At 44.4% G+C, this 19,032-nt stretch overlaps 1 protein-coding gene across 5 annotated transcripts in view; it reads right to left on the bottom strand.

Moving 5' to 3' along the window:
• Positions 1 to 4,281: 4,281 nt before the first annotated feature.
• Positions 4,282 to 19,032, bottom strand: part of ATRX (ATRX chromatin remodeler) — an 82,050-nt gene continuing 67,299 nt past the window's right edge. For all 5 annotated transcript variants that reach the window (XM_051789879.1, XM_051789899.1, XM_051789889.1 and 2 more), the window contains 6 exons: positions 18,138 to 18,332; positions 9,926 to 10,075; positions 9,171 to 9,293; positions 8,525 to 8,620; positions 7,915 to 8,043; positions 4,282 to 7,169 (listed from right to left, as the gene is read on the bottom strand). In XM_051789879.1, coding sequence (XP_051645839.1) covers positions 6,891 to 7,169; positions 7,915 to 8,043; positions 8,525 to 8,620; positions 9,171 to 9,293; positions 9,926 to 10,075; positions 18,138 to 18,332 — 972 coding nt within the window. In that variant the 3' untranslated portion in view covers positions 4,282 to 6,890. The remainder of the gene's footprint in view (positions 7,170 to 7,914; positions 8,044 to 8,524; positions 8,621 to 9,170; positions 9,294 to 9,925; positions 10,076 to 18,137; positions 18,333 to 19,032) is intronic.

Below are 19,032 nucleotides of genomic sequence, written 5' to 3'. Positions count from 1 at the left end.
AATTTTAAACCCCCTCATTTTTAAGCAATTCCCGGGGATGAGGATCATCCCCTCAGGCAGCACGTGTGTGACATTCTCCTCTGCAGAAGCTGCCTGGACCCACGGGCCCATCGCCTTTGCTCTGCCTCAGCCGTGCTCAGCCCGGCCCGGGGCAGCCCCAGAGCCACAACCCCAGAGCCACAACCCCAGAGCCACAACCCCCAGAGCCGCAGCCCTGCTCGGGTCCGGCCGGGCCGGGGACGCTCCCGCGGCAGCACAGGGTGACACCCACGCCACACGTCTGCCCTCACTGCCTGCTTGGGATGGCACAGAACTGCGGGGAAAGCTCCCGGGAAGGATCCCCGTTTATGTTTTGTCCCCTGCGATTCCAGCACGAGGTGGGAGCGGGAATGTGCAGTTGCAGAGTCACTTTGCAGCACGGATGGTACCGAACGGGGTTGTCTGGAACGTGCAAAAATCTGAACAAATACAGCTGTGGTGGCTTTGGGTTGGCGTTTTCCTTATCACAACTGCTTTGTTCACAGTGTTGTTTCTCAACCTCCTCCTCACAAAACAGTCAAGGTAAAATCTCAGCTCCTTCAGCTTCAGTGGGTGAATTCCCAGGACAATTTCACTGACCTAGGGGAGGATCCACCCCAGCTTCTTCATGAGCTGCACCACTAAGGGCAGTGGCAGCTGGTGCCCAGATCTGCTCCCAGCTGTCTCTTGCCCTCTCTGCCACCTCCTGTGTCCCTTCACTGTCCCAGCAGGTCCAGCAGCCACCAGACAATGGGCTGGTGATGGAAACGAGGAGATTATAGGAGCTTTACCTTCAATGATCCAGACATGAAGGAATTTAATCCCGTGTTTGAAATAAAAAGTGTTTATTTAGCTTCTTCCTCTGAGTCACTGCTGAAACATCTCACCCCCAGCCGCCACGCCGGGAGCACGAGACACGTCCTCAGGTGCACTTTTGACCTTTCCCTGCGTGAAGGGAAATCCCTCTGCCCCCCAGGATGATCCTGCCTCTCTCCAGCCCAGGCTTTCCATTGCACTTGAAGATAAATCTGGTGGTTAAGATCCTGCTCTTTTCCAAAATGAAGGTCAAAACCTGATCTCAGCAATGCCAAGTACATTTTCCACCAACTCAAAGGGAAGATGATGTGGCCCATGGGTGCAACATTGGACTCATTCGTCTGATACCTGACTCGAGGAGCTGCTGCAGCAGAGCCTCCGGACACAGCAGAGGTGCCAGGGATGCTGTAAAATGCCTTTTTGGGATCTAGGTTCAAAAAACTGATACTTGCAAAAAGCAAAATCCACAAAGAATTTACTGGAAACCCCTTGGTAAAGGTTGGTGTCATCTCCCATGTGGGCACCTAAAGGGGGAATTCGGCATCGCTAAATCCCACCCAGATGGTTCTTTCACAGGAATCTACTGGGTTTGGTCCTGGTCCAACAAAACAAAGATGTGAGTGACCTGACAGACCTGGGAGCTGAACAGCAGCAGAGAGAACAACCGCAGACTCCGGGGGCATTTTGAGTGGTGTGGGAGCAGCCAGTGTGGGCAGGGGGTTCATGTGGACACACTCCCCTCTCTGGCCCATCCCATCCCTGCAGAGGAACGGGCTGTTCTCCCATCCAGCCGTTCCCCCACCTGGAGACGCCGACTCTCCTTCGGCTCGGAGTGTCCCAGGGCTGGCAGACGGATCCTGCAGCAGAGCAGCACACGGAGCCTTGGCCGAGGGGCCTCTGCTCCTGAATTAGCAAAAGGAAATGTCAGTGTTTGTTTGGGATCTCTGTGTGGTTTCCATATGATTCCAGCTCACAACAGCCAGCTGGAAAACTTCTCCCAAAGGGAAGGCAAAGGCTGGTGCAGGTCCCCAGAAACCCCACGGTGCCCCCAGCCCCAGCGCTGCTCTGCACACAAAAGGCTGCAGGTCTGGAAACACCACAGCAAACAGGACAAAAGGCATCACTTGCAACCCTTCTCCTTCCACCCGAGAGGGGCGGGCATGTTGTACAGGAAACATTATCCTGGGACAACTGTGCAGAGCAGGAGGGAGGTTGGTGCAAAGAGGTGGGGAAGTGCTGGAGTCTCGCTGTGGAGGGCACAGGAACAGGGGAACCTCCTGCCTGAGGCCAATGTGGGGCCAAGCACAGCAACAATGCCCGTCTGCCCGGCTTTGGCACATGATCCGAGGCACAGGGATGGATTGAGGACACACACCCACAAGGGGCAACATACACATGTCCTCAGGCACATCCCAGGAGAGACCCCACTGCCCACAGGGAGCTCTCCTGGGTGAAACGTGTGGCTTGGGGCTCCTTTCTAAGGAGAGGAGGCCCCAAAGACCTACCTCCTCTGGAATGAGCAAGGGAGAGCCCAGAACTGCAGAGGGAATCCAGAAACTTGGTACTGGAAGGCAGGGAAGGAGCCCTTCTGGTGCTGTCCCACCTGGCTGTGCATCCAGAGACATGTGCTGCAGCTGAGATGTTCCTGAGAGGGCACTCGGGGATGGAGCATTCCTGAAGGAGAAGGGCTGAAATTCCTGTTGATGGGGAGAGAAAGACATCCATAGCCTCTGGGACAGCACTGGTTATTTATTTATTATTTTTTCCCCAAAGCAAGTAATGGCTTCAGAGCTGTTAAATTCTCATCATGGAAAACACCACAGGTGTCACCTCTTGGCCTTGCTGGGTTTGAGCAGGAGCCCTGCAAAGCCAAATCCACCAAGGAGTCTCAGGCTCTTCCCTCACCGTACCAGGAGGTGTTTGGCCCCACAATGCCCATGACCAGGAGGGGCAGATCATCCACCTGCACTGCTGCTCAGGGGCACCAGCCAGAACCCCCAAAATGGGGAACACACTTTGTGCAACTGAATTACAGAAGTAGCTGCTGTCCCTGGATCAGGCTTTGAGCAGTGCCCCAGGTATCAGTTACTGTCTCACACTCCATCTCAGGTGGTTTTCATGCACACCAGTCATTAACACAAAGCCAGGGCAGCGTTTGAGATCAGACCTTGGCAGTGGCCGAGTGCAGAAGCTGAGGGGTGACTCCACCTCCCCCTGTGCCCACCTTCCCTGAGCCCTGTCCTTCTCCAGGGCAGCATCCCCATGTCAGGCCACAGCCTTTTCCCAGTACCCTCTTCCAATCACCCCCAAGCCACCTCCCCCCTGGGGAAAGCAGGAACAGGAGCTGTGACTGGATGAATCTCAGCTTTTCCCCCTGTCTGCTGCGTGGTGGCTGCAGGCACAGCAGTGACACAGGGTCACACACAGGACCATGGAGCAGGAGCTTCTCCAGACCCTCCCCAGCAGCACAGCTCTTCCCAGGACAGGTTTGGATTGAATCCTGCAGAGTAGGTTCTGTAGCACAGAGGACACACAGGAGGTTATTCACCACCTCAGCAGGTGCCGTGTGATTACATGGCTGGTGCTGCAACACCACCGTTCTTCCATACCCCTCAGCTGGGAATGTTTAGGACACTTGGCTTTGCATAAAGATTGAAAATTTATCCAACTTCAAAATTATTTTTTGCTTGAACTGATGAATTCAGTTTTATTTTCTCTGTGCAGTGGTTCTGCTTTCAAGGTAAAACCAGAAACCACTCAGGGTGGGCACTGAGGACGTGACACATCAACACGTGGGAGCAACTCAGCCCCTGCTCTGCACAGGGGACTTACCCAGGACAGGGACAGCCACCATGCCACTGCCCTCTGTCAGAGTGTGGAGCCAGGCTGAAAGGCACAGGGATATTTAAGAACACACTGCTCACAGTGCAGTGCCCACAGTGCCCCTCAGAGCACAACCTGATGATCTTTCACGGCCCTTCCTCAGCTTCCTCCCACACCAGCTGCACCCCAAGCAGCACTGTCAGGAGCCACAGAAAACCCTCCAGCACAGGGAACAAGGGTAGGGTAGATTTAAAACAATCATCACACAATTTTTTTGCGTAGGAAAGAGGTTTTTTTCCTAACAGGTGGGATTTAATAACTAAGGCATGGAGAAGTACAATTATGAGGCTAAAATATGGCAGTAGGTTGTTCTGATTTGACCAAGTAGAACTTCACCTCACTTGACCATCTCACTGCTGGGTGATAACTCTCTTCTTCACAGAAGCTGCTGTTAATTAATATAATTTGAAAATCTGTACCTCAACTATTTTCCCTGAATGAAATCAATGGCTACCTCTGTTGCTGTAGAGTTTAAACTCACAGCACAGTTGTCCAAAGACACCTCCTCAGGCTGAATCCCTCGGAGTTAACGCTGGGTTGTGAATGTAGAACAAGGCACGTTCGTGTATTTTGGTCACTTTATTAAATGAGATATTAAATAGTTTAAGTTTCAACTACTAAAACAGCACTTTGAATGGTGAAAACACAGATAGTATATTGTCATACTTGAATGCTTCTTCTCTTTAAAAACACATTTCCAGTCCTTATATATATTACAAAACAGCCTTATAGGAAGAGGGGACACCTTTTCTATAGTACTTAAGATATTTAATACAGAACTGAAAAGCCATCTAATAGAAACAAAGGCAAGTCTTCACAGCTGTATGATTTCAGCAGCCAAAGCTGGTTGATGGACTGAAACATTACTATACAACTGGGACAAAACATATACAATATCACGATACTAAGCAAAAACGCTTTACATCCAAAGGAATAAACAGGTTACAAAATGTGGATAATTTAGCAGGCAAAACTGTATTACAAGCAACATTTTTATTCATCATCTTAAGCCATTTTATCTAGTTAAAACATCTAAAACAAATATAAAAATGAGCCTTTTATTATCTTACTGATGTATGTTCTGTCTTTAAGTACTGGTTAAAGCCTGATGTTATACTCAAAGCACATTGTTATGCAGCTAAAATGTCGAGTGAGAAACACGTACGCAAAGTGGTCCAGGTTTAATTCCAATGCTTATCTCGGATTCCTTCTTATGCATTAGTCTTCTGTTATCCATGGGTTTGTCCAGAATGAAATAAAATGTGCCTTTCAATGTTGCCTAAAACTTCCACATTTAAGTCTTTGAGTTACTGTAAAACTCCATTCAACAGTCCCAGGTTTGGTAGAAAGTACTTCTCTTATTCACGTAGGAACATCGGTGAGAGTTGCCCAGAGTTCATTTGCCTTCAAATGTTTGTCTCAAAGTCTCACAGTTTATTTCTTCTAGTGTGGACACGTCTCTTTTTTCTCCCTCCCCCCAAATCAGAGTTAATTGTAGAGCTGGCAAAGCACTAGAACACACTGAGGGGCTTTTGTATTATCTTGTAATCAAAGAGTCCAAGACAGCAACTTGTCAGCTGGGTTTGCACCAGACCAACCAACCTCTGTCCACCTCACACACCAAGTGTCAACCACAAACAGAAACATGGGGTAAGATCTGCATATTGAGATGCAAAACCCACTTGTCCATTCAGGGCAAGAATTTAAACTCCTGCAAGAAACTTTCCAGAAACCAAAACAAGTTTAGTTCACGGCAGCAAGTCAGAAGAGTCCAGCACCACCTGGAGCCAACGTCTCCAGAGTCCTCTGTCATCCACACACCATCGCTCCAACGTTCCTGCCACTGACTTCTACCCCCAGATTATAAACTTTTGTTTTGGGGGGGGTTAAGAATCAACCAAACTCTAGTCAAAGAAAAGCTCTATTTGTATTTAATGAGATCTTCACAAGCACAACAAGTGTGGGTAAAGAGAGTGTTAACGATATAGAAGAAACCAGAAATTTACCTCTGGCCTACATTAACACCCCCCCCCAAAAGAGAACAAAAAAACCCAAGTTCCTTGTGTCCAAACTCGTGTTTTCACACAATGAAGGGATGGGGAGAAGTGCATAAGCAAAACTCTATTAATAAAATCATTTCACGGTTCTGGCAGCTCTGGAAGTTGCTACAGCACTTTCTCTATTGATTTTCAATGGGCAATGGTTCTGCCACATTAAAGGTGTTTCTCTGACAGGGTTTGACCCTGGCCACCACCACTATTTTAACCCCCCAACACCAGGAATTGAACGTCGTTGGCCCATCTCCCATTGCCGGCAATGGGGAGAGACAGTAGCACCAGCACCAAGGAGTTACCAGAAATGTGCTTTGGGTGGGACTCTGCATCAAGGAAATTAGTGTGTGAAGGAAAAACATCTCCCACTCTGAGATCATCAGCTGCTATTCCATCACATGGAACTGAAAACAAGAAATGGCAGAAGACCAGGGAAGGCCAGCCCTTCCCCAGCCACGGTTAAGGCTGGATGCACAGTGTCTCTGTGACTCAGAAGGTTCAGAGCAGTAGTATTTACGAATATTGCACTCAATTCTGTTTCAGAGAGTATTTTCAGTTCCTGTTTCATTCAGCACAGACGATCCACACAAGCCCAGACCTCAGTCAGAAGGAAACTGGACTACTTCTGTTGGAACATTCCCACTAATAGAAAGAAAGGGGTAAGCAGAAAAGTATTCCATAATTTGAGGAATCAACTCTAATCAAGAACTCAGCTGTTTACAATTCACATACGTCAGACTGAACATACAGACCTGCAGTCCTTCCTAAGCTTCCCAAAGCTTTGCAGCCATGAAAAGCAATCGTAGGAGTTTAGACAGGAAACCTGTGGAGATGCTACTGTAACGGGAGGACTTGTTTTCACTGAAAACAACTTGTTATCTCCTGTACTCAACATATGTAAGAAGATTCTAGGCAACATCACTGACAACAGGGAAAACATCATGTCCAATTTAAACAAAGCTGAAACACTAATATGGAACATGGCATTTAAGGGGAGCAACCAAACAATTCTTTTTAATTTTTTTTTTTTTTTTACAGTTGAGTTCTGTTAGGCCATTGATTCCTAAAAAAATAAAAGTTCTTTCTCTGATTTTAACAATCCTTTAGGCTTTTAGTGCAAAATCACATTGATTTCCCTTGGGAAGGCCCTGGATTTTTGCCTCTCATTGGGGGTGGTGCTCGTTGTAAGGGTGGTGGCTGCATCCCACCAGACATTGACTGATACATTCCTCTCACATCTATCCCTTGGAAGCTGGAAGGATTCATGATTAAATTTGGAGGCTTTGGCATCATGAGGTGGCCCATGGCTGCTTGCTGGTAAGACATCTGCTGCTGCTGCTGCTGGTTGTACTGGTGCTGGAGCCGCCTGTTCATCAGGATCCTCTGGACACAACCGATTAACTGTGAAGGGAAAGCAGAGCTGGGTAAGTGCACGACCCTCTCAATGCTCCAAGTATCAGGTTCAGAGTTAAAATCAATTTGTTAGGGACAGCATGGCTGGGGGAAAAAGCCCCATTGTTATCACCATCCCTAATGTGATGGCATTCACAAGCCCATTACTGGAGAAACCATTTAGTAACACCATTTAGGGCTCAGTTCTCCCATGACTTGGCTATTGTATTGCAGGCAGCATTTAGGTGAGTTGCCATGGCAACATGCACTACACTGTGAAATTATTCCCAGGTATAAGTTACAACATCATTTGTCAGGTACCATTTATCTTCCCTTTGAAAGTCCCACATGTGGACTGTCAGTGTTTGCCTGAGAGAAAACTCTTCCCACTGACATCATCTGGGCCACTTTCAGATTTTGCAGAGTAATTTTAAGCTAAAACAACATTACCAACACTTTCTAAGATGTATTTTGTAAGTGGCTGTCTGAGCTCTGGGAATCAGATTTCTCTTTAAACCTCATGACCTTCCAGCAAACCAATTTCAACTCAAAAACCTGTCGAGTATTTTTTTTATGGACACAGAGTGTCCCTCGCTGAGGCAGAGCAATGCACCCCAGCACACCCTGACCCACTGCAACACCTGCTGTGAGTGATGCTTCTGCACCTAAGCACACACTTGCACTTGGTGAATGAGCACACCCAACATCCCAGCTCAAATGTGGGCAGTGGATGCACAAACAGAACACATTTTACCATCTGCTGTTTCCCGAGGACGTCGTTGTAAATGGCTTCTCGGCGCTTGACATCCAGCTCCTGGCTCGCCTGCCTGTTCAGTGCCAGGGCCTGCACTTGGCTCTCTGTCAGGGTGACGTTTTCTTTCCACTGAAAGGCAAAAAAACCTTCCTAGCACTGGTCGTTTTAACCAAAGCCTGATGGTGACTGAAGTCTTGCATCATGTTCAGAGTTGCATCAAGAGTCAAACAAGCCCAACTTCCAGTCAATGCAAAATTGTACTTCACCAGAATCAGAACTATGAGTAATTAGTTCTAACTGCTAATTACTGGGAGCAAGTGAGAAATGTGGCAGTCCCCATGATAAAATAAATACTTGCCCATGATTGTTATTTATAGAAAAACAGCATTCTCAGAATGGATCTAAACTGTTAGTCCTCTAAGGCTCTCTGTCATCCAGACATCACTAGGGGTTACTGCAAGCTGCAGGGATAAAGGCCAATACAAACTGGAAATAATGCTCATTAACAATTAATTAGCTGAATGACCACACACAGTACCAACATCTTTGTCTGATAATATTTAACGTTTTCCACTCCTGATCTAAAACCAGGATTATCTATTCCACTCACTATGGTTGAAATGATGTCTTCAAGGGGCTGAATTCTTGCTGCAGCTACACTGTTGGTTGCTTCCACAACCTTCTCTCTTCCTTGATTAATAAGGTCCTGAGAAAACACCAGAAATTCAATTATAAAGCACAGATACAAATAACACATTTCTCTGCCAACATTTTACAAGTTGTTCATCTTTGTCCTTACATACCTAGACTCCAATTACTTTTTTCTTTCAATTTGCACAAGTCAATGAGTCTAAGCTTCCACAGGACTGACCTCCAGCACAGAGCAGCTGCACAGCAAGGATAAATCGGGCAATTTGTAGATAGGATTCATAAAAACCTCTTTTTGTACCCACATGTTTTCAGAGCAGCACGAGGAGTGCCACACTCTTCCCCAGGGGAATTGCCTATGATACAGACTTGATGATGTTACAGTTTCAAATGTGTTAACTACTGTCTGCAAAGAATGCAGGTGGCCTTCCAGAATCCTGCCATAGTCCCCAGGTTTATATGAAAGTTAGACTTCAATACAGCTCCACACACACACACACAAAAATTAAAAATAGGATACAATTACATAAAGGTGGAGATATTAGCCCTAATTTGTGACTGAAAACCCCTGCATGCCCACAGCAACACAGACACGTTGTGCTACTTACCTCCAGCTGTTGGTTACTCATTGCTGACAGAGCCCCCAAATTGTAGGGAATATATGTTTGAGAGTTGAAATTCGTGGGAATCATATTGGTCCCAGTTGGCATGTTGAAACGCATAGTGATGCCCTTGAAAACACGGAATGCACTTATAATTTAATAACTGGGAACTCATGGCCTTCTACAACAACCACACGGAGACAAACCAGGGCCAAGTGCTGGAACACACCCAGAACAACGGACACAGAACCCCAACCCAACACACCATGTCCTGGAAAGAGGGATGAGAGATGGAGAACATCCCTGGGGGGACCCCAACCACAAGAGGAATTCCAGATCTAATGCTGTACCCTACTGGAATTTTGCTGATCTCTGTCGTATTATGGTCATTGTTAACTATTGTTCTGTATGTTATTAGAGTGTGGATACCACACAGACCTCCTTGCAGGGACACCCTCAAATGGTAAAAGAGGTATTACACAGGACACCAGTTGAGTTTTAGTATAAAATAGAAAAAATATATGTGTGCAAATGTTACTTTAATTTAAAAATTATTAAGAAAACACACAGAAAGGACCAGCATCAAGAGAGCAAAAAAGACACGCTATCTTCTTTTTTTTGAATGTCAAAGTTTGCTTTTTATATTCATTTTTTGGTCTTTAAGAAAACTTTGTTCTCCCAAGACAAACTGAAAAGGTAACTGATACTCTAAGCCTGGAAAGGTTATTTTCAGAGACATAAACCTGATTAGACAGCTTTACCTTCTTCTCTGCTTCATATTCTGCCCAGGCTGCCTTCCTTTCTTCTTCAGTGAGTTCCTCTTCCTCCTTATGGTCCAGGAGTGAATCATGTTCGTGATATCCAACTATATACTCTTTGTTGATCTGAAGCAATTCTGCCAGGATTGTGTCCTGTTCACAGGAGGAGATAAAATGAGAAGTCACTCAGCAGCTCTGCTGTATTCACTCCCTGTCACACACAGCAGCTCGGAGCACTGCACAGCACAACAAAACTCAAAAATAATTTAAAAGTACAATTTTCCTCAGAAGACAGGGAATGGATTCACAATCTGTTGCAGAGATGACAGTCCAATCACTTCATGAACCAAGGGAACGCCCTCAGATTCCAGAACACCAAATGCACTTTAAGAACCTAAAAAGAATGGAATGTGCTCAATGATTTTTCCTTCGCTTGGGCTGGACACCTAAGAGCACAATCAATAATCTGCATTTATTATTCATAAAGAGCATCTCTGCAGGCTTTAAAACACTGAGAAGTACTTTGGGACTATCAACTGTCTGTCAGCATTCAAAAGAAAAGGCTGCTCTCTTAAAACTGTTCAGATACATGTTGACATAAATAGTTCCCCACCCTTCTGGACTAAGAAAGGTCAAAGCACTGCTATGAACCAGATTAGATCAGCAGGTTGCAATTTAGACCTTCATATTCCACAGTATCTCTAATGCTTAATTGTTTTTATATATAAAATATATAAATCACATAATGGTTTGGGTTGGAAGGGACCTTAAAGACCATGTAATTCCAATCCCCTGTCATGGGCAGGGACACCTTCCATTAGACCAGGTTCTGTGTGTATGTGTGTATACACACACACCCCCAAAACACACACATATATATATATATAAAATCTCCAGTATAGCTTAGCATTCAGTTTAAGATTTCTAATACTACAAATGATATAAGTCCTATTAATGTTTTTTTTGAAACATGCAGAGTTACCAGCATGTTGAATATTTCCTAGATAAAGCAAAACCAAACTGGTTGCCAACTAAAATATTAAGTTGCCACTGCCCTTGTCTGGACTGCAGATGCCACATTATGACAGGTGAATACCTCAGCTAAGAAGTGATATAAAATCAGACATGGAAAGTAAGTGTGGAAAGTTGGCATTTCAAGGCAGGCAGTAATGGGTTTGCCATCCTCATTCTCACTGAGGCAACATCTCCAGTTTTTAAAAGATGATGACTCTCTGCCTGAATAAAGGTAATGCTGCAAAGGATGAAGAAAAACATGCTCTGCAGGACTATGAAAAACTGCTCCTGCTGCACCACAGGAGTTCCCTTTTGGAAATCATTATTCAACATGGGTTTTTTACATGTACTTGTATCACTGATGAGCTTGATGAGCTCCAATATGCCTCAGCATTCAGTCTAAAATTCCTTATATAAAAACATCATTGAACTTCTGGACCACTCCTGAAAGGCAGTGAGCACACTTCGTGCAGCAGTCATATGAATACCTACAGTGCCCCTTCACATCATGACCTCATTCTGCCAGCCCTTTGTACAAGCAGGAATCCAGCCAATCCTACCCTGACACTTCAAAATCTCCATGGAACAATGACTGGAAAGAACGGCCTGTGCCCACAAACAAACTGATTTTTGCAACCCCTCTGGGAACGGTGCGTGGAAGTCCTGACCAGAGGTTCTGTCACAGCAGCTACAGAAAGATGTTTGTTTCTGTGTGTTTTAAAACTTAGTTATGTCAACCAGTTATGTAAAAGCTGGTCCTTGTTTCATCCTTGTACTATTTGGTCTCCCTGAATTTGAATCCTCGTTTTCATTGCCAGCTCCTCAACAAAATATTCCATGTGGTACCTGCACAAGTAATGGGCACAAGGAACAAACGATGGGATTTTGGGGTGCTGAGAGAGAAGGCAGAGAGAGACAAGGGGTGCCATAACAGGGCTGATGAAAACATCCCAGGGCAGTGGGTGGAGAAGCCAAGACCCCCAGACAAGTGGACACGGCTCCCGTGCTCTCAGCAGAGCTGAATCCCAGTGTGGAGGCTCCTGGACTGCCATGGGAACACACCACACTGCAACATAATCCACCCCCACTTAGCCAGCACAGGCTTCAAAAGGTGCTTTAAATTACATCCAACTGTGGGTTTGCTTTTCTTTGTCTAAACTTTATTTTTCATTAACTTTAATGATGGAGCTTGAAAACTGGGATATGGACTAAACTACCTTTTGGGTTAATTTTACTATGAAAAAATAATAAATCCACCTTACATATGAAAAATCATCAGAATAATTTTTCTTTTAATTTGTTTAGTTTGTTGATAATGATTATCAGTTGGTTTAAAAGCTTTAGGATGAAGGAAAAAAATTAAGAGAGACTTTTAAAAGTTTTTGAATTTAAAAAAAAAGGGTTGTCTTTTATAAATCCTGATAGAAATTAAATGCTATGGAGAGAGAAATGTATTAGAAAGGAAATCTTCCATGAAGGAATGTGAGTTACATTATAATTCATAAAAAAGTTTTTCTCAACCAATTGAACATTAAATACTGAGGTAAAATATAAAAAAATAAGCAGCAAGTTCTTCCAATTCTGAGATCAAAATTCATAAAGTTGTCCCCTCGTATGGAACTACAGTCAAACACATGCTCTGGCTACGTCCTGAGGTAGTATAAAATAATGTATGCTTGTCATGGTTTGAATCTTGTTTTCCCCCAGAGGCTAGAAAAGTGGTAGACCCCAAGGGGTGGAAACCCCTGGAAGTTTTGGAGTTCTGTCCAATGGGGGCTCCTGCAAAAATGTCAACATCCCACAAGCTCACCGGAAGAGATGAGTTGTAGTTTGGTTGTTGAGGAGAGGTGGCCATGTTGTAGAGCCACGAGGAAGGGGCTCTGAGCCCCTTGGGCCCTCTGGGGCCTCCCAGCCCCTGGCTGGGGGGGCTGCAGGGACCTGGAACAGCATAAAGCTGGGCTAGGTGCCTGTGGTTATGCCGGGAGATGTTTTCTCCATGGGCACAGAGCAGCAGCCGGCTCTGACCAGAGGAACGGTGGCAGAGAGCCAGGAGAGATAACAACTGAACTGAAGGAGCAGCAGAAACAACATGCAGCACCAGAGAAAGGACTCCTGGAAGGAGAGCCGGGAGAAAGAGAGCCAGCAGCCTGAGAGACAGGGCACAGAGGCCCTGCAAGGAGCTGAGTCTCCTGGAGATACCAGACCGTCACGAAGACCCCCCTGTGTCTTCGTGATATGACGTGGTGATACGACCTTGTCTGGGGTTACGAAGCCCACGGAAGACCCCTCGGTTGGAGGCGATGGGGCCGAGAGAGGCTTGGATACCTCCCTCGTGGATGCTGGCAGAAAGCCAGCTACCAGCTGCTGCATGTGGAGAACACAGACAGACTGCTGCCTCAGAAGATACTGCTGTTCAAAGACTGAAAGGGATCTGTCCTTCTTTCCCTCCTGGACTTTTATTTGGAGGGGAGAAGAGATCTGATCATTGTAAATACATATGTCATGGTAGAGATAGTTTGTGATCATGTGTATAATGTGATATGGTATTTATTTGTACAGTCATTGTAATATATTCCCTTTTCCCCCACTTTGAGTCTGGTGTGTTTTGTCTGGAAAAACCCATCTCACATTAAGTTGAGATGTGGGAGGGGGAATGGAGCTAGAGAATTGGATTTGGGGACTATCTCAAACCATGACAATGCTATATCCAACTGAACCCCAACTATGATTTTAATCTGCTTTTCCAATCTGTATTACATGACCTCAACTGAGCCAAGTTTTCATTTCACATAAATATAAATGTGAGTGACTCTAATCCACTGAAGAGGCTCATGTGGGGAAGAATAAGCCCAGGGCAGAGGGTGTAACAGTTCCAGCTCCCAAGGACACAGAGAGCCCCCCAGTACTGTCTCTGTCCACCTGCCCCATCTCCACTGCTCTGAAACACGTGTCCCACTGGCCCAGGTAAATCCCAGGATCACACCCTGATCCCTGGGGATTTGTGTCAGCCCCAGCCAGCCCAGTACACAAAGCCCCCAGAGCAGAGTGTTCCGAGGCTGGGAGAACCTACTTGACAAAAACCCCAAGCCAGCAGCTCAGGCATAAATGTCACTGGTTTAAGAAAAGGCTCTGGATCCACTGTTAAATTCAGAGCAAAGCAAAACGTAGCACAACCATAACACACTCAACAGAATTTTCTCACTTTACCCCATCCTCTCCTTTTGAATTGCTGCTACTCTACAAAACTAACAACAAAACCTGCTTTTTCAAGCTGTTTTTACTGTGGGTTAGATAAGGAGTCACTACATTATAAAGCTCATGGCCTATGCTTAATATTCTGTAAATTATACTGTAATTTACCTAAATACAGCATATTTGACCAAGTGACTACTCAGTCTTAAGATACCTAGTACACCTTCTTTTTTGGACTGAAATTCCAAATCAGTCCTTTCCAGCTGTGTAGAGACAGGGGATGAATGAAATCAAGCAGTGGAAGTTAAGACTAACCTAATAATTCATGTGAACAACATTCATAATACAAATATTCTGTTAACCCCAAGTATTTGTATATTTGAAGACACAGGAGCTGTTACAGAGGGGCAAGGGCAGAGCAATGGCCCTCTGCAGTTGGGGTTGAAGGACAACAGGCACTTTCCCCCGAGCTCCTCGTCCCCCTGGAGGTCTTGTCCAGACCACAAAAGGCAGAAAGTTGCTGCTACAATTAAAACTTCACCTGAAACTTGGATAGACTTCCACATATTGCACATTTGTCATGTGATTTCTTATATAAAATGGAAGCATTCAACATCTTCCCTCCTTAACAACGGTGTGGAAGAAAACTGGTCTTGGGCTGAAATTTGGATTATTGCAAAGCCAAAGTTCTCAAGTATATATTTTAAAATCAAGCACTATTTGCTTATTCATTCACTGGCTTTTTACTTCTGACTTTTAAAACGATACAGAATGAATTCTCTTAACCCATTAAAAGTAAAAGAATTAAAAATCTGTTTTTTCTTACATCAAAGAAGTTGAAAAGTGTGTTAAAACTAGGAGCTACAAGAAAATCCCCAGCACTCAGCTCTGAATAACTCCTCGACACACACAAACCCTGGCTAAGGGATTTGTAAAGAACCTTCCTACTGTGGGGTATCACTGGAGTTAAGAAAGTCTCAGAGAAGAAAACCTATTGTCCCTCCAGCTTTTTCCACATTCTTGCATAGCTGGAGAAAAGATGGAAAACATTTCCCCTAACTCCTATTCCGAATTCCCTACATTAAACATGGAACAAAGCTCTTGGTACCCATATTCTGAGGAATCTGCTCTCTCAGTGCCTGGCTGTGTCTCCCCCTGCACACTAAAAACATGTAAAAGCACTGCAAGTGTCCTTTTTCCTGCCTGCCTGCCCAGCAGCAGCTCCAGGGCCAGAGCACTGCCCAGCACACTGGGCTTTGAAGAGGTAAAAAAGGCCCGGAGACAAAAGGAGACAATTACAGACAAAACCTGTCAGAGGCAGAACTAAAGCTCCTTTTAGCCTAAATAGCTATTTTGCTCTGCTGGTAATTAAAGAGGAACAGCTCAGGCTTTGTGACAGCTCAGTGATGGAACAGCAATCCAGGTGAAGCTCCAGTGGCCTTTGTTTCCAGGGAAGAGCTGCAGGGATGGGCTTGGGTGCTGAGCCCACCATGACAAAGCATCAGAGCATCATGCAACATGATCCTAAAGAGAATTTTTGTCTCTAAATGTTGTGTGATTACTTGATGTTACAAAAAAATGTTTTCATTTCAATAGACTTACATCAACTTTAAAAAAAGCTCAGTTGTTAAATTAACTAGTTAAGATTTGTAATTATTAAGATAGATCATGCATATTTGCTAAAATCACAATGAAATGAAGAATACTTAACTGAGTGAATAATCTTGCACAGTTCAGAGAATAACACCCACTGCAATATTTCCTACTGCTGATATTTCTTTTCATTGTTTATGTGGGGTTTTAGAGAACTGGCTTGACCAAAAAAGACAGAATGGGAAATAAAACAAAATTGAACTGTGATATTATAACTAAGGTCTGAGCCACAATTCAGTTAAACAGGTTGCAGGAATCAAGGAAGGAGTCACTGCAACTACTGGACCAGCTGTTCTGTGAGCAAAGCAAGAACCTCACTGTGGATAAATTGAAAATACAAGACCCCAGTCAGCTGAGCTTCACAGATGCTGCCAAAAATGAGCCAGCCAGCTCAGTCCATACACTGGGAATTCCCTACTTCCCACCAGCAGCTTCTGGAGGACCTGAGGGAACCCAGCATGGCTCTTCCTCACTGCCAAGACTAGTCTGGGGGACAGAGAGAGGGAAGGAATATTTGGGGATTAACAGGTAGCTTCCCATATTCTCTGAGGCTATTTGGAACACAAAGTCCTTTTTTCTAGAAATAAATACAGAAATGGCTAAAATAAGATGATTTATAGCCTTTTCAACCAATAAATAAAAAGATATTAGAAATCTGCACACAGCATGTACTCAGATGCACATCTTCAAAAGGATGAAATACTATTTGCTAAAACCATGAAAAAAAAACCCCAAAACTATTCCAGTGCACAGATTTACTCTATTTACAGCCAGGAAACAGTCAAAAGCTTGTATTCAACTTGACTTACATAAGCCTTACACTGATGGAACTTAATATGCAAAACTGAAGGATAAAGCAAGTTTGGAGTTTATAAACTTTCTCTTCTACATTATACTCATCCATTAATTGATTTATTTTTGTAAAAGAAAACAAATAACCTTCAAAATATAATTATTGCACTGGATTGATCAATGCTTTGGGTAAACAGACTCAGCTGCTTCACAGGTTTTCAACCTATTTCTAAGCTTTTAAAAATAAGTAGCAACAGCAGCAAATGGTGAAACACTAGCTATGAGTTTGTGGAGGCATAAATGCACATGGTGTGAAATAATTAAGAACGTATAAAAGATAAAATACCATTAATTACAACCTAAAGGAAGTTGCTTTAGGGGAAAACTAAAGAATTTGCCAAAATCAAAATGCACAACACAGTAAACAAGTAGAATATAATTTTCAGTTATCTACAATGTGGTGCTTCCAGTGAGAAACACTGTAATAAAGAGAGCTCAGACAGAGGCAGCACAGTGTGTGTGCCAGGGGGTCACAGTCCTGGGGAACAGTGACTGACACAGGGCTCCCACTCCCCACATCCCCAGCAGCTGCACCCACACTGCAGGTGGTCCAGGGGCTGGGGCAGAGAATTAACAATCCACTGTGATGCCTGACCAGAACTGATTGCACTATAGTGGTCTACAGATAGTTGAGAATGGAAAACATACCATTTTTCCTAGGAAATGAATAGATTTACAAACTGGAAAATCTCCCTCCCCCCACCCAGACACTGTGGAGTGACCAAAACACAGAAATTTAACCAGTTAACAAAGGACACATCGACATGTTACTGTTCCCCAGCTGTTCACCTGTAAGAAGTAAAGAGAACTGCACAACAGCTAAATGATGAACTAACCTTTAGCAGACTACATAAACAGAGTATGTAAGTATAAAACTGTAGCCTAATCTTAAAGTGGCTTGGATAAAAAGAATAAAATAACAGAACCAGTTACTCTTTTCCCTAAAGCTCACTCCTGCCTGACTAGTGCAACTTTCCCCCTGTCTCTAACATATGTCTATTAATAGTCCCTTCAAGAAGAGGTAAACAAGGAACTAAAAACCAAAACATGTTGGAAAGGAGAGCATAGATTAACTGGACTCTTATCTAGTCAGATAAAAAACAGACCTCCAAGTACAACTGAGGTTGTGCTGGGTATCACAAGCAACCACTCAGATGTTAATTTGAATTTTGGCCTCCACAGTTTCATGCAGTAAACCTTCTATTCACTCAAACAGTGTGAAAATGTATCTTTGTTTGTTTTGACTTAAAAGTTTCATCTTTTAATTGAATATCTTTGTCTTACACTGTCACACCGAAGGGAACTCCTCATGCAGCTCATTATACCATCTATTATATTAATTATGTATTTTGTTGCGCTACCTGCTGTTCACTCCCTCCAAAGTGCACAACACTGCTCTACAGTGAAAACAACACTCTGCTCCCAAGATGAAATATTTCCTGTCCTTACACAGATGCAAGTCACTGTCACAGCAGGGAATGCCCAGCGCTGGGCACCGACCTACTTTGGGTAACATGGGGGTGTCTCTCTTCTTCTTCTTTTCCGAGTTCGGGTCGTCCAGCAGGTCTGGCTCGAAGGTGTAGAGCTCTGTGAGCTCGTTCATGGTGAAGTGACGCTCCACCTGCTGCTGGTCCACCACGCGGAAGGACAGCGACTGCTTGGTCACCTGGCGGTCGTAGATCTTGTCCTCCATCGTGCCCTGCAAGCACAGCCCCTGCCATGAGACACTGCACTGCCAGGGCACAGGGACACACAGAGAGAACAGAGCCAACAGCACAGCACAGCCCTTCTCCATTCCCCTCATTTCTTCCACCAAATTCCTACGAAGAAGCCAAAATCCCTTTGGTGGTTAATAAAAGAAAAAACCTGCTGGAAGCGAATGCTGTAAGAACTGTGTATGGGACAGATGTCATCTAGCTGTTGACTGGAGTAAGGAAATTATTCTTTCAATAGTGTTTTTAAGAGATCCAGTTTTGCTGCAATTCCCCAAAGTAGAATTATGACCAAAAAATGGCAATTTTCACAGCATGTACCTTATTTTGCTGCTTTGAGCAGCCTGCAAAAAGGAAAACAGATACCATATCACTGTGGTGGAGGAGAGAGGGAAAGGGAAGCAGTCAAGTCTAATTCATCACAGCTGTGTATGAAAAAAATTAGATCCTTGATGAAAAAAGGAAAATTACTTATTCTTTGGAAAAAAAAGATGATGACTGAAACGGATGAGAACAGCACAGCCTGTTCTGAAAAGCCTAATTTAGGAAGGATATCAACAGTTCAAGAGTGCACAGAGAAAACTACAACAATAGATTGAAGCCTGAAGAGAAAACCTATTTCTGACAGTAACATGTTACAGACAGTTGGCATGGAAATAGTGTCTTGATCAAGGGTTAAGTGCTTTA

The sequence above is a fragment of the Manacus candei genome, unplaced genomic scaffold, assembly GCF_025592945.1.
Source record: "Manacus candei isolate 608988 ecotype Guabito, Panama unplaced genomic scaffold, ASM2559294v1 h1tg000003l, whole genome shotgun sequence".
NCBI classification, from domain to species: Eukaryota; Metazoa; Chordata; class Aves; order Passeriformes; family Pipridae; genus Manacus; species Manacus candei.
This window is presented reverse-complemented; position numbering and strand designations above follow the sequence as displayed.